Raw genomic sequence first — 16,794 nt, 5'->3', positions numbered from 1 at the left:
GCCCACGTCCTTCCAGGTCGAGAAGAACCCATCCACTACCACCCTCTGGGTGCGGCCCTCCAACCAGTTGGCGACCCATTTGACCCTTGTTGAACTGCATCCTGTTCTGATCTGCCCACTTCTCTAATCTATCCAAGTCTGCCTGGATGCGGTCCCTGCCTGCCAGTGTATTCACTTTACCCCACAGCTTGGTGTCATCAGCGAACTTGAACAGGGTACTCTCCACACCCTTGTCCAGGTCACTAATGAAGATGTTGAATATAGTCTGCTTTGTCTCTTGACTATGATACCACTTTGAAATCTGTGTTTCAAATAACCACTTTATTAGAGGCATGGCTGTCAGACTAGAAATGTTGAGCTTCATTCATTTAAGGCAAAAAGGGTTTGTTTAGAAGATCTAGTCTGACCTCCTGTGTCACAAAAATTGGTGGTTCCTTGAGCAAACCCAATAGCTAGCAGCTGATTTGGAATAAGTCACTCAGAATGACTAGTCCTGATTTAAACAGTCTTAAGCGATGGAGAATTTACTCAGCCTGACTAGTTGGATCAAGGTGTAGTGTTGCAGATTTAAATCTGTAAATCTCTTCAGGATGCTGCTGCTTAAAGTGAGGATGGTTGCAGTTTCTTCCCATATTCAATAACAAAAGGGGCATCTTTGGGCAAGTTGCCTGAATTGGTCACCATGGGCATATAGAGTGAAGGTCAGGTTCATGCTGGAATACTAACTATCAGCTCACCATTCACTCTGAGCATGGCATTTCTCAGACCCAGTGTAGACACAAATCAGACCCTTGTGTCAAGGGTTTGGCTTCTAGTGACTTTATCCAGGTGTTACCTCCATTAAAGCATGTTCTGCACGACTGGAGTCTTGGTATGAAACAAACATGGTTTTATTTACCGGCGTCTCATATTTTACAGGCCTCTCCAAATTAACCTCTGTTCCAGCGGGTGGTGCTGTCCCTGCAGCCCCTGCTGCCCCGGCTGGTGGTGGAGCTGCACCTGCAGGTAGGGTTTTTTAAGGCAGGGGAATTCATGCAGACTGTGTATTGTTGCTGGAAGATTTCTTGATTTGCTGCATTATGGACCAGTTCAGTATTACAGTTCCCACCGTTAAAACACCTGTAGCTAAATTGGATATCCATTTCCATGAGGGACTTAGCGCTAGCTTTTTGCCATTGCTGTAAGGGCATTGCTTATGTCTTGTTAACCAAATTCATGTATTTCCTGGTGACCCATTGTTCTTGCACTTGGGGAATTGACCTCATTAGTTCTGCTGCTAACACCAGTAATTGGTTTACCCTTCCACCTCCTAGAATGGATGTGGTCATTAATTCAGTGAGCCTACTATGAATGTTGAGGACTGCATTTCTGTGACAGTGGCCATGCTAGGTATCTTGCATCTAAAAACAAAATCCAATACTCTAAAAAGTAGAGGATCTTCCTGGCATCTGCTGGTTTCCAGCTGATCTCTGAAGCCTGAGCCCCGAACTTTTCTTAGCAAGCATAATTTCTGTGAGAGCTATTCTTCTTTTAAATGTGGAAGATAAAGAAAATTGACACGGTGCAGATATTCTAAAGGATTACTTAAATGTTCAAATCAAGATTAGGTTTGGGAAAATCTCAGCAGTATTCTTGTTTCTTTGTGTATTACTTTTAGCATTACACTTCAACTAAGGGTTGCACTTTTTATAACATGCAGAAATAATTTGGGCCTAGTTCTACCATTAAACGTAAGTGGGTTTTATGCATCTTAAGTTGCTTGGGTACTTCTGAAAACTGCTTTCAAATGGTGCAAGACACCTTATATTCAGGAGCTAATCCTAAAGTTTCCTTTCATAAAGTTTAAATGTGATTGCCATAATTTGGTGCATTCCTGGGAAGGGTTGTAAATCCCATTCTTCTCCCCCTGGCTCTGTGGGCAGTAGACATAAAAATGCTTGATATTTAAAATCAAAATTTACATTTTTCTTTAACACTTACAGAGGAGAAGAAAGAGGAAGAGAAGAAGGAAGAATCTGAAGAGTCTGATGAGGACATGGGATTTGGCCTTTTTGATTAATCACTTTGTTCTGGGGAAAAAACAATAAAAATAGTAAAAACTAGAGCCGTGTTGATTTTTACCTGTTAAATATAGACAACCTGGCTGGGATTTGCAAAAAGAATTGGAGGAGGAGATGCCCACTTCCCACTGAATTTGCTTGAAAGCTTGACTATTGGACTCCTTCAGGCTGCTTTGAAAATATCAGTACTTGGAGTTAGTGCTTGAAAACCAGGTCTCCTGGGCTATACTCCTATCTTGCATTGTAAAAATGGGCGTCTCTTTTTAATGAGAAGATGCACTTAACACCCATGCACTGCATTGGAGGTATAGGTTTTTGAGCTAAAAACTTAATTCTTCTTTCGCCGTGGTTTTCCAGTTTGCTCTGTGTGGTGAGGTTATGGACTGAAAACATAACTATATTGTCAGAGTTGGTGTGGGGACTGGGAGAAGCAAGTTGGCTGAGTGTTTAAAAGGAGAAATAAAAAGCTCTGAAAGTCTCACTTGACATATTTAACATGGAATTATGCAGTTAGATACTAAAGATAATAGGGTATCTTGTAAAAGCAATTTTTCATGGTGTTTGCAGTCTCAGACACTTCAGCATAGATTGGCATTCAGTTTCTTTTGTAAAAACGACACTCGAAGGCAACAACAAAAATGTTTTCAAGCACAGGTTGAGGCTTACACTGCCATGAGAAAATAGATAGGAGTCATGCGTGTTACTGGCACTGCACTAGCATCTAAACAAGTTCATAGTAAGATTTGCAATTGGGACACTACAGCACAACTTTCTAGACCATGACCAAAACAAAAATACATTCAGTGTTCAGGTTGCCAAGATGGGCAGAAGCTTGCCATGGCCCAGGCCAGGAACCTGGGGACACTCGCATGTACCACCCCTCATGGCCTTGCTGCTTACGGCTGCTGAATGCACACCCCCACCTGCTCTTAGCCACAGGGAGGGGAGAGCCAGCAGACAGTCTCCCCAGCCTGGTACCAGCCCCCTTCTCCTTGGCTGGGGATTGCCTGGCTGGGAGGAAGGGGGACTTCTTGCTCCTGCCCCTTTACCCCCACAGTCCAGGGACTCAGCCCCACCCTGTCCGCCAGCCATCCACCTCAGGTGGGGGGAAACACATCCTACCTCCCAGCCCAGCACCAGTCCTCCTAGCCAGATGTGCCCAAGGAGGGTGGAGAAGCCCCCACTGCAGAGCTTTTTTGCTTCCCTGCAGCATGGCAGGGTAGGGGATGCATTCTCCCCTACTCCTTGCTGCTTGGGGATAGATGGCTAGGGAGGTGGCAGGGCTGCCGGGGCTTTTCCTCCTCTTGCATTGTACAGACCAGGGCTAGGAGAGCCTAGGTGTCTGCTTCTCTGCCCCCCATCCTGCTGGGCTGATAGGCACAGGCAGGGAGCAGTGGCTTTAGTGCCTCAACTCTGTGACAGGTGGGGATGGGGCCATCCCTGCTGTGCTGGAGCAGACAGCACAGCTCAGGGCTGCACAGAATCCTGGGATGCTGGAGGACTGTGAGTTAACTTGAGTCAGGAGGGCATCTGGGACAGAAGTTTCATAAACTGGTTTAACGTTAATCAGTTAAATCTGATAGTACATCCAACCAGGTTTGTCTTAAACTGCTTTCAAAATGGCCAAACCTGGTTTATGTGCACTGAACTTCTGTTACAGGTTTAAAGTAGTTTCTTATCATTTAAACCGGTTTATGTGTAACTTGTGTCCTTAGCCTAAATCTTTTTCACAATACTGCAGCCTACTTAGTCATTCCCCCCTATGCATCTGTTCATGTAATTGTTCCCTCTTATGACAAATGCGAAGACTTGATCTTAATTAAATTTAATTTGATTAAATTTCAGGGCAGTTTATCAAGGTTATCCTTAATCCTCAGCACATCTGCAATTCCATGCAGTGAAGTGTCATCTGAAATTTAATAAAGAACTCCAGCTGATTTTTTTTGTAATACAATGTTGTGGGACCTGGTTTATGACTTCTAAATGGTTGTGGTTTACTATCTTGTAATTATATGGTGTTCAGAATGGTTTACTGTTTGAGATCAGACAAGCTGGTTTCAAAGGCCAAAAAGAAAATTGACATCTAGCCAAGGGACTGTCTTGACTAACAGCTGGAAGGTGCTTTGGAAGTAGCTGATGCAGCTGTGAAAGTTAAGAATTTGTGCAGGTTTAGCTATAGTCGAAGAGGGCTGATGGGCAGACTTTCAGTTTAACAACCAATATAAACAATACACTCGCTGCAGGAGTTGCTTTGCCCCACAAGGCTGTTGAAGTGAGATTAGAAAGAGTGTTCCCTTGGAGTATCAGCCACAGGGCACTTGGCATGCCTCAGAAAAAGGGAGGGATGCGTCATCGGTAGGAAGGAAACAGCTACAATTCAGTGCCTGTAGGAGGATGTGTGGGAGGATTTATTATTAAAGGCAAATATCTTGAAGGTTAAGATCAGCCTGGCAATCCCAATTCTGTCCAGATACTTGTACCAAAGCATACAATGCAGTTCCTAACATTGTCTCACTAGAATGAGAATGGAAGAAAAACACCAGGAGTTCTTTATTGCACTGTGTTGCTGCTGTACTTTACTGGCAATGTGCAAACAGTCTTGTTTCCATTCGTAGCTGAGGCAATGTGACCTGCTAGACAGGGCACCAGCAGACAGATTCTGGTGTGAGCTACACCCCTGACGACCTAGGTCTCACAGCTAAAGTCACTGTTCCCCTCTGGGCTTCAGGTTTCTCACCTCTAAACTGGGGAGCCAGTTTAGAGGTTTCTCACCTCTAAATTGGTTCCATAAAAGTTTTTCTTTATGGAACAAGTGTTAGCTCTAGCACTACTGCCAACTTAAGTAGAACCTCACACCAGTACAGTCATTATGACTACTCCAATTAGGAAAAAGAGTGAATTCAAAGAGCCAGTTACAAGCTTGATTCCTGTTCTGCCATCTCAGTTTCTCTCCTACTGAGGAAGATGCTATCCAGACAGTTCTACAACCTGCCCGCAGGGACCAGGACTAACACTTCTTTCTATTCATGCTGTATCAGCCACTACGTTTAAAACCTAAAGTAGAAAGTTTAGCTTATCTGTGGCTCCTGCATTCATATGCCAAAATCCTATGGATAAAATCAGCCAATGAGAATATAAGTGTGTCAGGGCTGTTCCTTTACAGTTAGGACTAGGTTAGATAAGCACTTGCATGTGATGGTTTGGAGAAGGACACTCTTGCCTTGAGCAAGGGGTTGGACAAGGTGACCTCCTGAGGTCCCTTCCAGTCTCACTTTTCTAGGAGTCTATGATTCTGTGATGGACTAATAGGGCTGTGCGAGGCTTTGGACCATGCTTCGGATCCAGAGAAGCTTCAGAGTCTGAAGCTTATCACGTCCAGATCAAAAGCGCTGGCTTCGTTAGGCTTTCTGAAGCGGTTCAGAGTTTCTGAACTGCTTCAGAGCTGCTTTGGAGATCTGACCATAGGGTATAATGGGGAACCAATGAAATATCTATAACTTTGTTGTTTTTTGTCTGAATTGGATGAAACATGCAGGGGTGGTAGCTTTTAAATACATGTTTAAATAAATAATCACTACTAGCTGAACTGGTATATTTAATCATTTCCTGATTTAACCAGGATAACCTTCCAAGCTGGAGCAGATTTGATTCTTTATCTCTTGCCCCATGATAAACTGTCATGGTTTTGTTGGCTGAATTCATGCCACAAATGCTAGGTGACACATGCTGAATATACCTGACCGGTGTCCTGGGTAGTATATTGATAATGTATCATTCCAGCTGCTCATACAAACTCTTGAGTTTTAAATTAGCTATAGCCACTAAGAGAAAAGACAAGGACATTATTCTGTCCAGCTCAGTATAAACATCTAACTAGTAGTTAAACCAGGAAACAAAATATTATCCTATGGGAATAATGGAATGGGAAAGTGAGTACTAAGTACGTCATAAAACTGCATCTACACCTGGAATAATCTGTATTATATTCACCATCCCATTTCCAGGAAGATCAAGGGGAAATAGAAGTATGACAGAAATGAGCCAAGATTTGGAGGGGCTTCTCTATTAAGCCCAGTTGTAGAGATTAGAGTGGCTCGGGTTAGACAGGAGATGAGGACACGAGATCAAAATATACAGAAATCATGAATGAAGGTTGGTCACTATAAACATTTTCATACTATTGCTGGTGGTAAAAAGAATCTCTCCACTGAGTTCAGAAAGCTTTGGAGACTGCCCAAAGACTGTCCTAAGAACAAAGAGAAAAATCCCAGAGCTGACATCAAAAGAGAAAAAAGATGATGATGAGTGAATTATTTGGGTAATGCTCCAGACTCTCATTGGAAAGAGAGCTCACTGAGCTTAAGTCTTTCATTAAGTTACCAAGCCTTTTTGCTTGAAGCAGACGTATATTTTTGCCAACTGAAAGATTGCCTGTTAAGATGCTGTCAGTACATAGATTATGCAATTCTTAACAAGAATAAGAAAGGTGTGTTGCCTGTAGTAATTACAGCTTAGGGTAAATTTTGAAATAAAGCACAGATGGCAGCATACTACTTGCCAAGTAGATGGGTATTACATGAGTGGGTTGTTTTAGCCCTGGTGTTTACTAACTTACTGGGTGTTTTTGGAACTACTGCATAGAGTATTTTAAATACGTAACATCATATAAAAGTACCAGCCTTGAACTCTGTCACAGCTCTGCTCACAACTATCATTCATTGTCTTAGAGATTTGGAGACAGTACAATTGCTTAGCAAACTCAAGCAGCTAGCAAGAAGTGTGCTGTGTAGCAGTGCGCAGAGCCTCCCAGCCTCTGCCATCAGCTCCATGCACTGGTTGAGCTCCTGTGAGTGGGAATGGATGAGGCAGATCAAGGCAGCGGTGGCTCCCCTGCACAGTCTGTTAGCTTTTGTGGCTGTGCATTTCTCCTCGGTTATGAGCTGGGAGTTATTCAGGCCCTGCAGGAATTAGCACCTGAGATACTGGGATCAGCAGCCAAATTCTTTGGAACATCAAGTGGAGCAATCGCAGCTGCAGTATTGGCCTGTGGTGGCAACCAAGGTAAGGTGGATGAATGGTTTAGTTTGTCTGGTGTATTGTCATATGTGACTTCCTCTAGCACTTCACTGAGAATGGTCTGACTACTGACTGGATCAAAGGCATAGGACTGGAAGGACCAGTAGAGATTATCTAGTCCATTTTCCTGAACATGTTTTTAATCCAATAACCATAACTGCAGAGCGCACGTACTGCAGAATGCATGGTAACAAATGCTCCCATACATTTGAATCAAGTTTGAATTAATGGTGTGTGCGTGTGTGTGTGTGTGTGTGTAATGTATTAGCTACTCAGCAAATAGTTCTGAAGGTGACCTTGTGCTCTTTTTTTGTTATCACAGTCGGTTTTCCTATGCTGCAATGCTTCTTTAGCTTCCCCTCCTTGTCAGTTCAGACCACAGAGTTTTACGGGCAGAGACCCTCTCTGCCTGTATGTCTGAACAGCATCCAAAATAGCGGAGTCAGGATTTCAGCTGAGTCTTCAAGCCCCGATCTAAAAACTATCTGTCCGTTCCTCCCACCCCCATCTTATTTTCTTTCTTTTTGGAAAGCTTTGTTTTATATTCCCAAGTGGTACTGTGGGAACTAGTGGAACAGCCATATTTTGCTATCCAGGGTCTGGACCAGTTTCATCCCTGGTTGAACTCCATGTATATTGGTCAAGGTTAGCCCAATGTTAATCAGGCCCTTCATCTTAGAATTTCAGGCTGGATGCGGAAAGGTTATAAACTAGAGTTCAAGCAGCCCTCTGGTCATTTGGGGTGGGATGGCTGACCAATCAGGGCACAGCAATGTGACTCTAAAGCCACAGGTCTTTTTCGGGAGTCATGCCAAACTCTGCCCCCTTCTGAGCCCGCTGTAAATGAGCTTCCACCCATTGGTGCAGACAGAAGTGCAGCTCCAAGCTGCAACTCGGAATGATTTTTGCAAAGTGTTCTAAGTTACAACAGTACCCTAGACCAAACAGAAGTTCACTGTTGGTTACAGGGGCAAGGGGGATCTAGCTGCTGGCTGGGAGCCTGCAGCCAGCTGCCCATAGCAACAGCTATTCCCCTCTGCCAGTGCTACTGTTTTCAGAATGAGAGGAAGGAAAGACAGTGGAGGGAGCTTTTCTTGGGACTCCCCAGCTGGTGCTGAAGGGTGGGTGAATTGGAGCCCACTCCCCACCCCCACTTTGGGAGGGCTCTAAAACACCTAAACCCCTCCCCCCCCCAACTGAAATCAGTTTCATAGTTTCTAGGGTCAGAAGGGACCCGAACAGATCATCAAGTCTGACCCCCCTGCCCTGGGCACGAACAAGTGCTGGGATCATAATACCCCAGCCAGATAGCTATCCAACCACCTCTTAAAGACCCCCAAGACAGGGGAGAGCACCACTTCCCTTAGGATCCCATTGCAGAGCCTGGCAGCCCTAACCGTAAATTAATGCCTCCTGATATCAAGCCTGAACCTGCTCTCAATCAACTTGTGGCCATTATTCCTTGTTATCCCAGGTGGTGCTGGGGGAAACAGAGCCTCACCTGAGCTTTGCAGACAAGTTACAAAACATGCTACATTTGGAAATACCCTTATCTGATACCTCGTGCAAATGAGGGATCAGATTTTCACCCCATCAGCTATTTTTTAAACTGTCTCCATGCACTTGTGTTTAGTCACAGATATAAACTGCTTTCTGTGACCCATTGGGTGCAAATTGTCACTTCTGTCTGCACCAGGGTTTAGGAGGCCAAGGCAGCTGGATTTGATACTAGCCAGACACCACTCCCTTCCATGCCCGTTCACAGAAACTGAGATTCCACTGGCCTTATGGCTACCTATGCTTGGGACAGGCTGTTCACCTATTTCTGTTGAATAAACTGTCCAGCCTTGCTGTAAGAAAGCACTAAAAATTGTGGTATCCCCTGAGCATTTCAGGCCTATTGTGAGTAAAACCAGCCATGTCAGGGGCACGTAGTTATAGCACACAGCACCCAGACATGCTAAGAACAAAGGGCCTGACTCTGCTTGCACTTCTGGCTCCCATCAGTGGCTCCTGGGATTATGAAACGAGTCTCTTCTCTGCATAGTAGCCACACACCAGACAGCTTAGTTTTCAAGATCAAATGGGAGTAGCGATAGTCTGTCCAGCCTGAAGGCCTGTTTCTAAGTGTCATGGCTTTTATCTGTTTCACACATTTTCTCTCCAATTCCATCTCACCACAGTGACTTTACCTAAGCCAAAATGATTCCCGGCCACAAGCCCCAGTATACCCCACACTCTCTTCCGCCAGCCTACCAAGCCTGCTAAGGGAACAGGGCCTCCAAGCCTGCCACTGGCTGAGTCAGCACTGAGTTTGGTACTGGGAGCTGCTTCCAATAGCAATCCTCATGGCTTTTCTAGGCTTGAGATGCTCCATCCTGCAAGGACTGACAGAGAAAGGAGAGCTGCTGAGACTGGTTCAATCCACTTACTGTAGCTAAGGGAAGAGAGGCAGAAGGCCCAGAGTGTGAAAGTAGATGGCCAAGCATCTTTAAAAACAAACAGCATGTTTCTATTTCAAATGACATTTTCCTCTCTCCCCTGCCCCGTGATTAAGCTGCCCTCAGGCTACCTGGCCAGGACCCACAGCCCCTCCATGCCCTATTTAGTCTCCTCTCAAGGTTCCCCTTATTCTTGGCCAGCTTGGACCCTCAAAGAAGCATCTGAAAGACAACAGAGCCCAAGCACCTGGTCTCAGCTTTCCCTCTCATCCCTTTCCTGGGGTTTGTTTGCACTGGTAATAACAAGCTGAATTGGATTAAGTAGAAATCCCTGAGAGAACAAACAACCTGTGAGATACAGGCATCCAACTCCCTTTGATTTGACAGGGCCCCATTAGCAGTGGTCAAGACTTGAAGACTTGTTTGTAATGATTACGTCTTTTTTTTTTTACCCTAGAAACTGTGGATGAAGTTTACTATGGAGTACTGGAGAAAAGTAAAAAATCACTCCTCGGCTCCTTCTCTTCAGGTTCCAATTTCCTTAAGCTCTTGGAAAAGGGGTTGTACAAAAGCTTAAAAGAAAACTGTCACCAGCTGGCCTCAGGGAGGCTTCATATTGGTCTCACACGTCTACCAGATGGCCAGAAAGTTGTAATTTCAGACTTCTACTCAAAGGAGGAGGTCATTCAGGTAAAGCAGACTTTGTTTTCCTTGCAGTTTGGAATAAAGGTGATAAAAATCCCAGAGTTAGAACAGTAAGTGTGCTTATCAGGAGGCTGAATTTTTCCATGTTTAGTTGATCTTAGAATGGGCCAAGTGCAAAACCACGAACCCAGCATTGGTTTCATGGAAAAGCACAGATGCGGCCAAAAGAATCATAGTTTCTCTTCTAAGTTTGGTCATTGATCTGCTGAGTGATGTTGTCCAAGGTACCACCACTGTGCCTCAGTTTCCTAGTCTGTAAAACTGAGGAATGCAACGCACTAAATAGGACCAGTCCCATCTTTTTCACTACAAATGTGTTTACTCTTTTATTCTCTCCTTTGGCTGTAGGCAGTGCTCTGCAGCTGCTTTATTCCTTGTGTATGTGGATGGATCCCCCCTTCCTTCCGAGGCATGGTACGCTCTTTGCAAGCTATTATATGGGTAGGGGTGGCAATAAGAGTGTTTGCACCAACCTGGGCCATGTTGTGGACTCCCAGACATGATGGCGATGATGTGTACTTCCTGGCCTCTTGCTGCTTAGACCCTTGCTACCCAAAACATTGTGGTCCATATCTCCACCCTAAACCCCCTCAATGTATTGTTGCCTTGCAATACATTCCTGATGATATTTCTGAGTCAGTGGCTGTAATTTGGGAAATCCCTAAGGTGCTGTTCATTGCTACCAGTTTTCTATAACAGGATGTACAGGCAGAGGCTCACTGATTTACCATTAAGATGCTGTGTTGCCCTGGGCAAGTGACTCCCACTCTTTTCCCCTATTGCTTTTCTCCATTGTATCTATTTAAACTCTTGGGCTCATCCAGGCACTCACTTTTTTCAGTAGCACAATGGGACTTTGGTTTCAACTGGGGCCTCTATGGATTGGTCCTCCTAAAACATATATATTGTGCTTTGTTTTCCTCAGAGATATATTGATGGAGGATTCACAAGCCTGCAACTTTTCTCTGACCCAGAAACTACAATCTACGTATCGCCATTTGCAGGGGAGAATGACATATGTCCAAGAGATTGTCCAGTTGCTTTCTACTCTATCAAGGTCCTTGACTGCAGTTTTCAGATCTCAGCTGAGAACCTGTGCAGGATCTCCTACGGCATATTTCCTCATTTATGCCTGGTAAGTAGTCTTAGGGATAGAGCTGTGTCTGGTGCGACTAGCCACAGCTCCTGGAGCTCTGCCCAATTTACTCCAGCTCAAGAGCTGCCTCAAAAGAATGTCCCATGCTTCTATCAGACCCTTTGCAGATTATCTGAGGGCTCCAATTAGCTCAAGGTAACAATGATATGTAAAAAAAGAAACACAGAAAAGAAGGCCCCAAAAAGGCAATATCGGCTACAAAGGAATGGCTATTTAAAACAGCAAGTCCTTTGTCATGCCAGGACAGATGTGGCTAGGTAGGGGATCTTAGAAGTACCCCCATGCCCTGATCCCACGGTGCTCTACTTTTCCTCCCTTTCCAAGGGACAGCCTGCACAGGGGCGAGCTCCCAGGATTTCCAGACTGGCAAACCAGCACCCAGGTTGCATCACTAATAAAGATCCCACCATGGAGCTCAGGAGTCAGATCAGAAGTCAACTGCGATCTGGCTCCCAAGCCAGGTTATGATCCTGGTGTGCCTGCATCCCAGGAGCCAACAGTGGTCTGGGCTCCTGGACTGCAGGCATACTGGGACCTTGAAAAGGTGAGTGGTTTCTTGGCAGTGGCAGCAGAGGCCCCATCATCTTCGCCATCTATGGCTGCCCTGCAGATGGGGAACTGTACACGTTGCTGGGGTGCCTGACACTAGCTGGGTGTTCAGGCTGCCTGCGAGCCCATCTGGGCTGACTCAGGGTGGGGAGAGCTATGAAGCAGCCCCCTAATGCCCCACTGCTGCAAAGCATGCCCTTGTGACCGAGGGGTCCCTCTGAACCTGTGGCTGAGCGCCCACAGCGCTTATTACTTTTGTACCGCTAGAAATCTTGTACTACCAAAACAATGTGTCCAGAGGCAGCTTTGAGAAAGTCTAGCCCTCATTTTAGGCCCTTGAAAATGTGTCTCTTCAGATGCAGTCACCTATCACAGTCATTCTAGTTATTAAAGCTCTGTACATTGCAAAAAAAATCCCTATTTTATGACCTTGGAATGGTTTTCCTCTCCAGAACACACGTAAAATATATGAACAAGGATATCGTGATACCGTTTTCTACTTGCAAATGAACAGTAAGTGCTGCACAGCAAATGAATTATGTTCTTTCCCTCTGGCACTGACACTTAGGAGACAAGCTCAATAAAATGCTGCTTGGAATCCTTAAGGTTGCTATTTAGGAACTTTCATAGCTGAAAGCAGGAGATGCAAGTGCTTTAGCAGAAAACCCTGTAACTGGAGCTGTGGTGATCCTCTGAGGCCTTGTGCAGAGGTGACATACAGTGAACATGGCAGGGCTGAAGCATTGGCCAGGAAAGATATGAGGCAAGCTTTTTGACTTGAGGAAAGGTATTTTGTGCCTGAAGCCGAAATATCGAGTCATTCCAATAAAAGAGACCACCGGAAAAATCCTTGCCTCTATAATGCACACTCACCACTGTCTTAGGTTTCCATATCCTAGGATTCATTTCTAAAGAGGAAATCCCTCTCAGGGTTTTCTGAGCCTTGCCGTTTCCTTGGACTCTATCACTTGTGGGAGTGGGGCCAGTGTGAGCTTTATTGTAGCTATGGGCGACCTTACTCTGTCACATGTGATTAGGCCCCAGACTCTTGCACGGGCAGGAACAAGACTGTTCTTTACTGGAAGTAGTTTCTGTAGATGAAGTGTTGCTTCTATATCCCAGGCTTCACCGAGATACCCCACCAGCAGCTCACTCACTGCTCCAGGCACAAGCTACAGAGCTCAGCCAATAGCTACAGCTGTGAGAGTGTCAATACAGGGCTCTCCCCCCTCAACTTTCTGGGGAGAAAAGCAGCAGCTGTCTTGGGAGTTGTATGGCACATGACCTGTGTCTCCAGGCGTGCTTCTTTTCCAGTGAAGAAAATAGCTTCCCACTTAAGACACTGGGTGGGGATTTGGGGGGCATAGGTGTGTGTTGTTTGCAAGAAAGTTTGGTATATGCACTTGTTTCCTTGAGTGGGGTCTATAAAGTCAAGAAAAAAGAGCATTATTAACCCCATTTAAAGCTGGATAACAGGCCCAAAGAGACTGAGGGCAGAATTCAAGTCCTTTTTTTTTTTTTTTTTTTGCACAATTTATGATTCTATTATTATTCTATTTGTAAGACCCAGCTAACCAAGACATTGGCAAGGATTATATAAAAGGGGGTGGTCCTCCTTTGAGCAGGGGGTTGGATTAGATGACCTCCTGAAGTCCCTTCCAAGCGTAATTATTTATGATTCTATAATACCCATCCAGTGTGACTATAAATACATAAACGATGTCCGCTCAGTAGCCTACATGCCGCACTGGCTGGGCAGCTACATGTATATGTATATCAGCATGAGTCCAGGAAGAATGAGGAGGGTTCTCCCAGGTCTTAGCAGCTGACAGATGAGATATTTTCCTATTGCCTCTTCAGTCTTTTGTTTGGCCATGAGCAGTACATCTTGCAGTGAGGCAGTATAACCACAAAGCAGCAAAGAAGCTTCTGCCCCACTAGGTGTGGGGGTCCAGACTAGCACACAGACCCTTTGCCTCCTAGTGCTAGTTATAACCATGCGTGGGCAAGCAGGGCATTGCCTAAAGGGTTTAGGGGTGCAGGAGCAATGGCTGAAGGGTCACTCTTGCAGAGGAAGAAGTCAGCTCCCTTTTTGCCACCAGAAAAAGGTGGCTTTTGGGCTCCTGCACTTACATGTCACCCCCACCACCACCAGCAGCAGCAAACCTCTGCCCTGCCCTGCCCCGCCCCATCTGCAGCAGAAAGCAGGAACATGCGGGGAATGCATTGCTGCCCAGGACACAGTGTTGCCCTGTTGTACCTTTGCTTTTTAGAGCAGCAACTCTTTTATTGAGCCACACATGCTCTGACTTGTTCGCTGCCTCTGGGCCCCACATATTCCCACTCTTGCCTGGCTTCAAGGTGAGCACTGGAAGGTGTCTAACCTGGGGGAGGGGAGGGATCCTATCCCCCAGATCTTCTGCTTCTGGGACAAGTGCCCCTAACCACTTATCCACTGGGGTTAAAACATGCAAGGACACTCTTCCTCTGGACACTAACACTCATTGGTCATGGGATTTTGTCGCCTAAAATGTCATGACTTGCGCACAGCTGTGTACTGGCCCAGCTGTTGCATACCCTCCCAAGCATGTACAATATACAAGCACACACCCCCGCCCCCTTATATAATAATACATATGCACACGTGTTTGCTTGTGCACAGCAGAGTAATGGAATAAAAAAACTGCCTTATGTGGCAGGAAAACTTCCATTTAGGCACCCGAAGGGGAATAGATTTCCACCCTAAGTGACCTAACGTGAACTCTAGGGTGGGGCTGGGACTAGATCCCAGGTAACCCCAGGTTCAGTTCTGTGCCTGTGCATTTATCTCTGATTCATACCTGATTTGATCCTGTGCACCAGTATGCAACTGGGGTTAACAGTGGATTGAAGAAGCAGAAGACATTACATTGCCACTGTAGACAAGACTCTCTTGCGCATCATCCATGTCACTGTCTAGTTCTGTGCAAGTATTTGTGAAACCTCAGGTGTTTTATTTGTTACTTTTGACAGAGGAACATGGAACGGTAACAAGAACATCGAAGAAGACTTCCCATAAGCAGCTGCAGCACAGGCTTCCAGGTCAGGGATCCTCTTTTCTTTCTGTGGTTTTCATTAGTTGAACTACACTTATCTTGGGAACTGCAGGAAGTTATGTACCAAGGACAGGATGAAGCCTAGACATTGCGTTCCTCTAGTACTGGGCTTCTTGCTCCCAAAGGAGATTATATTTGATTAGCGTAGGTGTCCCAGAGCCCTACACAGTCAATGGGGAGACACTGGAGGTGTCTAGGAGTGATTCATATTTAGATACCCAGATGGCCTATGACTTAAGAGCAACAGGCATCACCAAAGCCCAGTTCAGAAAGCCGGAAGTGAAATGGACCATAGCCCTATTTCTGATATCTTCTTTTGACAGATCTTTTAGCAACCAGGAATCTTTTTTTAATATTTGCATTGTTGGTTTCTTTTTCTCTTTCCTTTCTGGTTTCTGTTGCTGAGTCAGATGCCCAAGAGAACAGGAATATATCTGGATTGCTGCATGCCTTGGCTGAGATCTTCTTGCAGAGTTTCTGGAATTACATCAAATATCTGCAAAAAAGATAATTTTGTCTGCAAAAACCTAAAAAAGACTGAAAGGGAAGTTTCAGGAGGAGGAGAGTTCTTATATGGGTGGGTATGGAAAAGGAAACATTTAGGGCTGTGCATCTGGGTCCTCTAAAACCTTGCTAGAATAAGTTTTCAGGGAGCTGCAATGTATACACAATAGCTGATTACATGATATAACAAACATTTTATTGATGTTCATTTGATGGGAAGAATTCACTTGTGGTTTTTGCCACACAGAAGTCATGTATATAACCACTAATCATGATACTGAAAATTTAGAGCACCATACAAAGTATTAATTTGTACTGCTGTTTTTCACTGAAACATTTAAAAATGTGTCAAAGGCTAAAATGTAGTTTCAGCTGAAATGTTTGTGTTGTCAAGCATACAATTTTTAATTAAATAATTTTCTATGGAAATCAAATGCATTTCAAAAAACGGTTAGCTGAAACCCCATCTTTCCTGTAGCCCACCACCACCACCAAGTTTGTTGTTCTGTTCCAGACTTCCATGAATTTGTCTGTATCTTTATTGAATTGCAGTGGACACAGTACTCCTGGTGAGGCTTTACCAGTGCCACATAAAGCAAAAGAATTGCTTTCATTGATTTCCAAGCAACACTTCTGTGTTATTCCTATCCAATATGCCTTTGGCTTGTCTCACAATAAAAGCACATGGTTGGCTCATTATCAATGTATGCTCTACTCTAAGCCTTAGATCTTTTTTTGCAATACTGAAGCCTGCTTAGTCATTCCCCTATATGTATCTGTTCATGCAAGTGTTCTCTCTTAAGAGCAAAGTTTTGCACTTGTCCTAATTGAATTTCATTTGATTAATTTCAGACCAGTTTGTCAAGAACACCCTGAATCCTCAGCCTATACCCCAGGGCATCTGCAACCCCATGCAGCTCAATGTCATCTGAAATATTAAGGGTTTTTTTTTTCATAATGTAATCTTGCAGATCTGGTTTATGATCTCTAAGTAGTTGTGGCTGACTATACTGTAATTGTATGCTGTTTGTAATGAGCTACTCATTGTTTGAGTCCAGACAAGTTAGTTTCAAAGGCCAGCCACGCTGTTCATAGATAAAGTCCAAAAAAAAGAGGCATCAACGGAAATATTAGTTTGTCTGTGGCTCCTGCATTCGTACATCAAAATCCTATGGCTAAATCAACTAATGAGAGTACAGGTATGTCAG

The 16,794-nt window shown here is 44.7% G+C and overlaps 2 protein-coding genes and 2 long non-coding RNA genes across 4 annotated transcripts in view; all 4 read left to right on the top strand.

Moving 5' to 3' along the window:
* The window catches only part of LOC109317525 (60S acidic ribosomal protein P2-like), a 7,079-nt gene extending 4,977 nt beyond the window's left edge, over positions 1 to 2,102 (top strand). Inside the window, exons 4-5 of the mRNA XM_019546245.1 lie at positions 919 to 1,005; positions 1,983 to 2,102. Coding sequence (XP_019401790.1) covers positions 919 to 1,005; positions 1,983 to 2,059 — 164 coding nt within the window. The 3' untranslated portion in view covers positions 2,060 to 2,102. The remainder of the gene's footprint in view (positions 1 to 918; positions 1,006 to 1,982) is intronic.
* Positions 2,103 to 6,666: 4,564 nt separating this feature from the next.
* Positions 6,667 to 11,371, top strand: LOC109317456 (patatin-like phospholipase domain-containing protein 1). The gene is made up of 5 exons (XM_019546166.1): positions 6,667 to 7,121; positions 10,035 to 10,267; positions 10,631 to 10,696; positions 11,208 to 11,270; positions 11,354 to 11,371. The coding sequence occupies exons 1-5, from the start codon at positions 6,917 to 6,919 to the stop codon at positions 11,369 to 11,371; spliced, it is 585 nt and encodes a 194-aa protein (XP_019401711.1). The 5' UTR covers positions 6,667 to 6,916.
* LOC109317524 lies at positions 11,369 to 15,025 on the top strand. The gene is made up of 3 exons (XR_002103063.1): positions 11,369 to 11,417; positions 12,440 to 12,500; positions 15,000 to 15,025. It is a non-coding gene; the product is annotated as an uncharacterized LOC109317524 (long non-coding RNA).
* An 11-nt stretch (positions 15,026 to 15,036) lies between these two features.
* Positions 15,037 to 16,026, top strand: LOC109317523. The gene is made up of 2 exons (XR_002103062.1): positions 15,037 to 15,068; positions 15,493 to 16,026. It is a non-coding gene; the product is annotated as an uncharacterized LOC109317523 (long non-coding RNA).
* The last annotated feature ends 768 nt before the right edge of the window (positions 16,027 to 16,794 follow it).

Source organism: Crocodylus porosus, unplaced genomic scaffold (assembly GCF_001723895.1).
Source record: "Crocodylus porosus isolate Cpor-Errol unplaced genomic scaffold, CroPor_comp1, whole genome shotgun sequence".
NCBI lineage: Eukaryota > Metazoa > Chordata > Crocodylia > Crocodylidae > Crocodylus > Crocodylus porosus.
This window is presented reverse-complemented; position numbering and strand designations above follow the sequence as displayed.

Bases quoted from the DNA above. Each gene is read 5' to 3' on its own strand.
- LOC109317456 (XM_019546166.1), top strand. From the start codon at position 6,917: ATGGATGAGGCAGATCAAGGCAGCGGTGGCTCCCCTGCACAGTCTGTT. The intron at 10,268-10,630 runs GTAAAGCAGACT...CTTTGGCTGTAG, and splicing joins CAAAGGAGGAGGTCATTCAG to GCAGTGCTCTGCAGCTGCTT. The intron at 10,697-11,207 runs GTACGCTCTTTG...TGTTTTCCTCAG, and splicing joins CCCCTTCCTTCCGAGGCATG to AGATATATTGATGGAGGATT.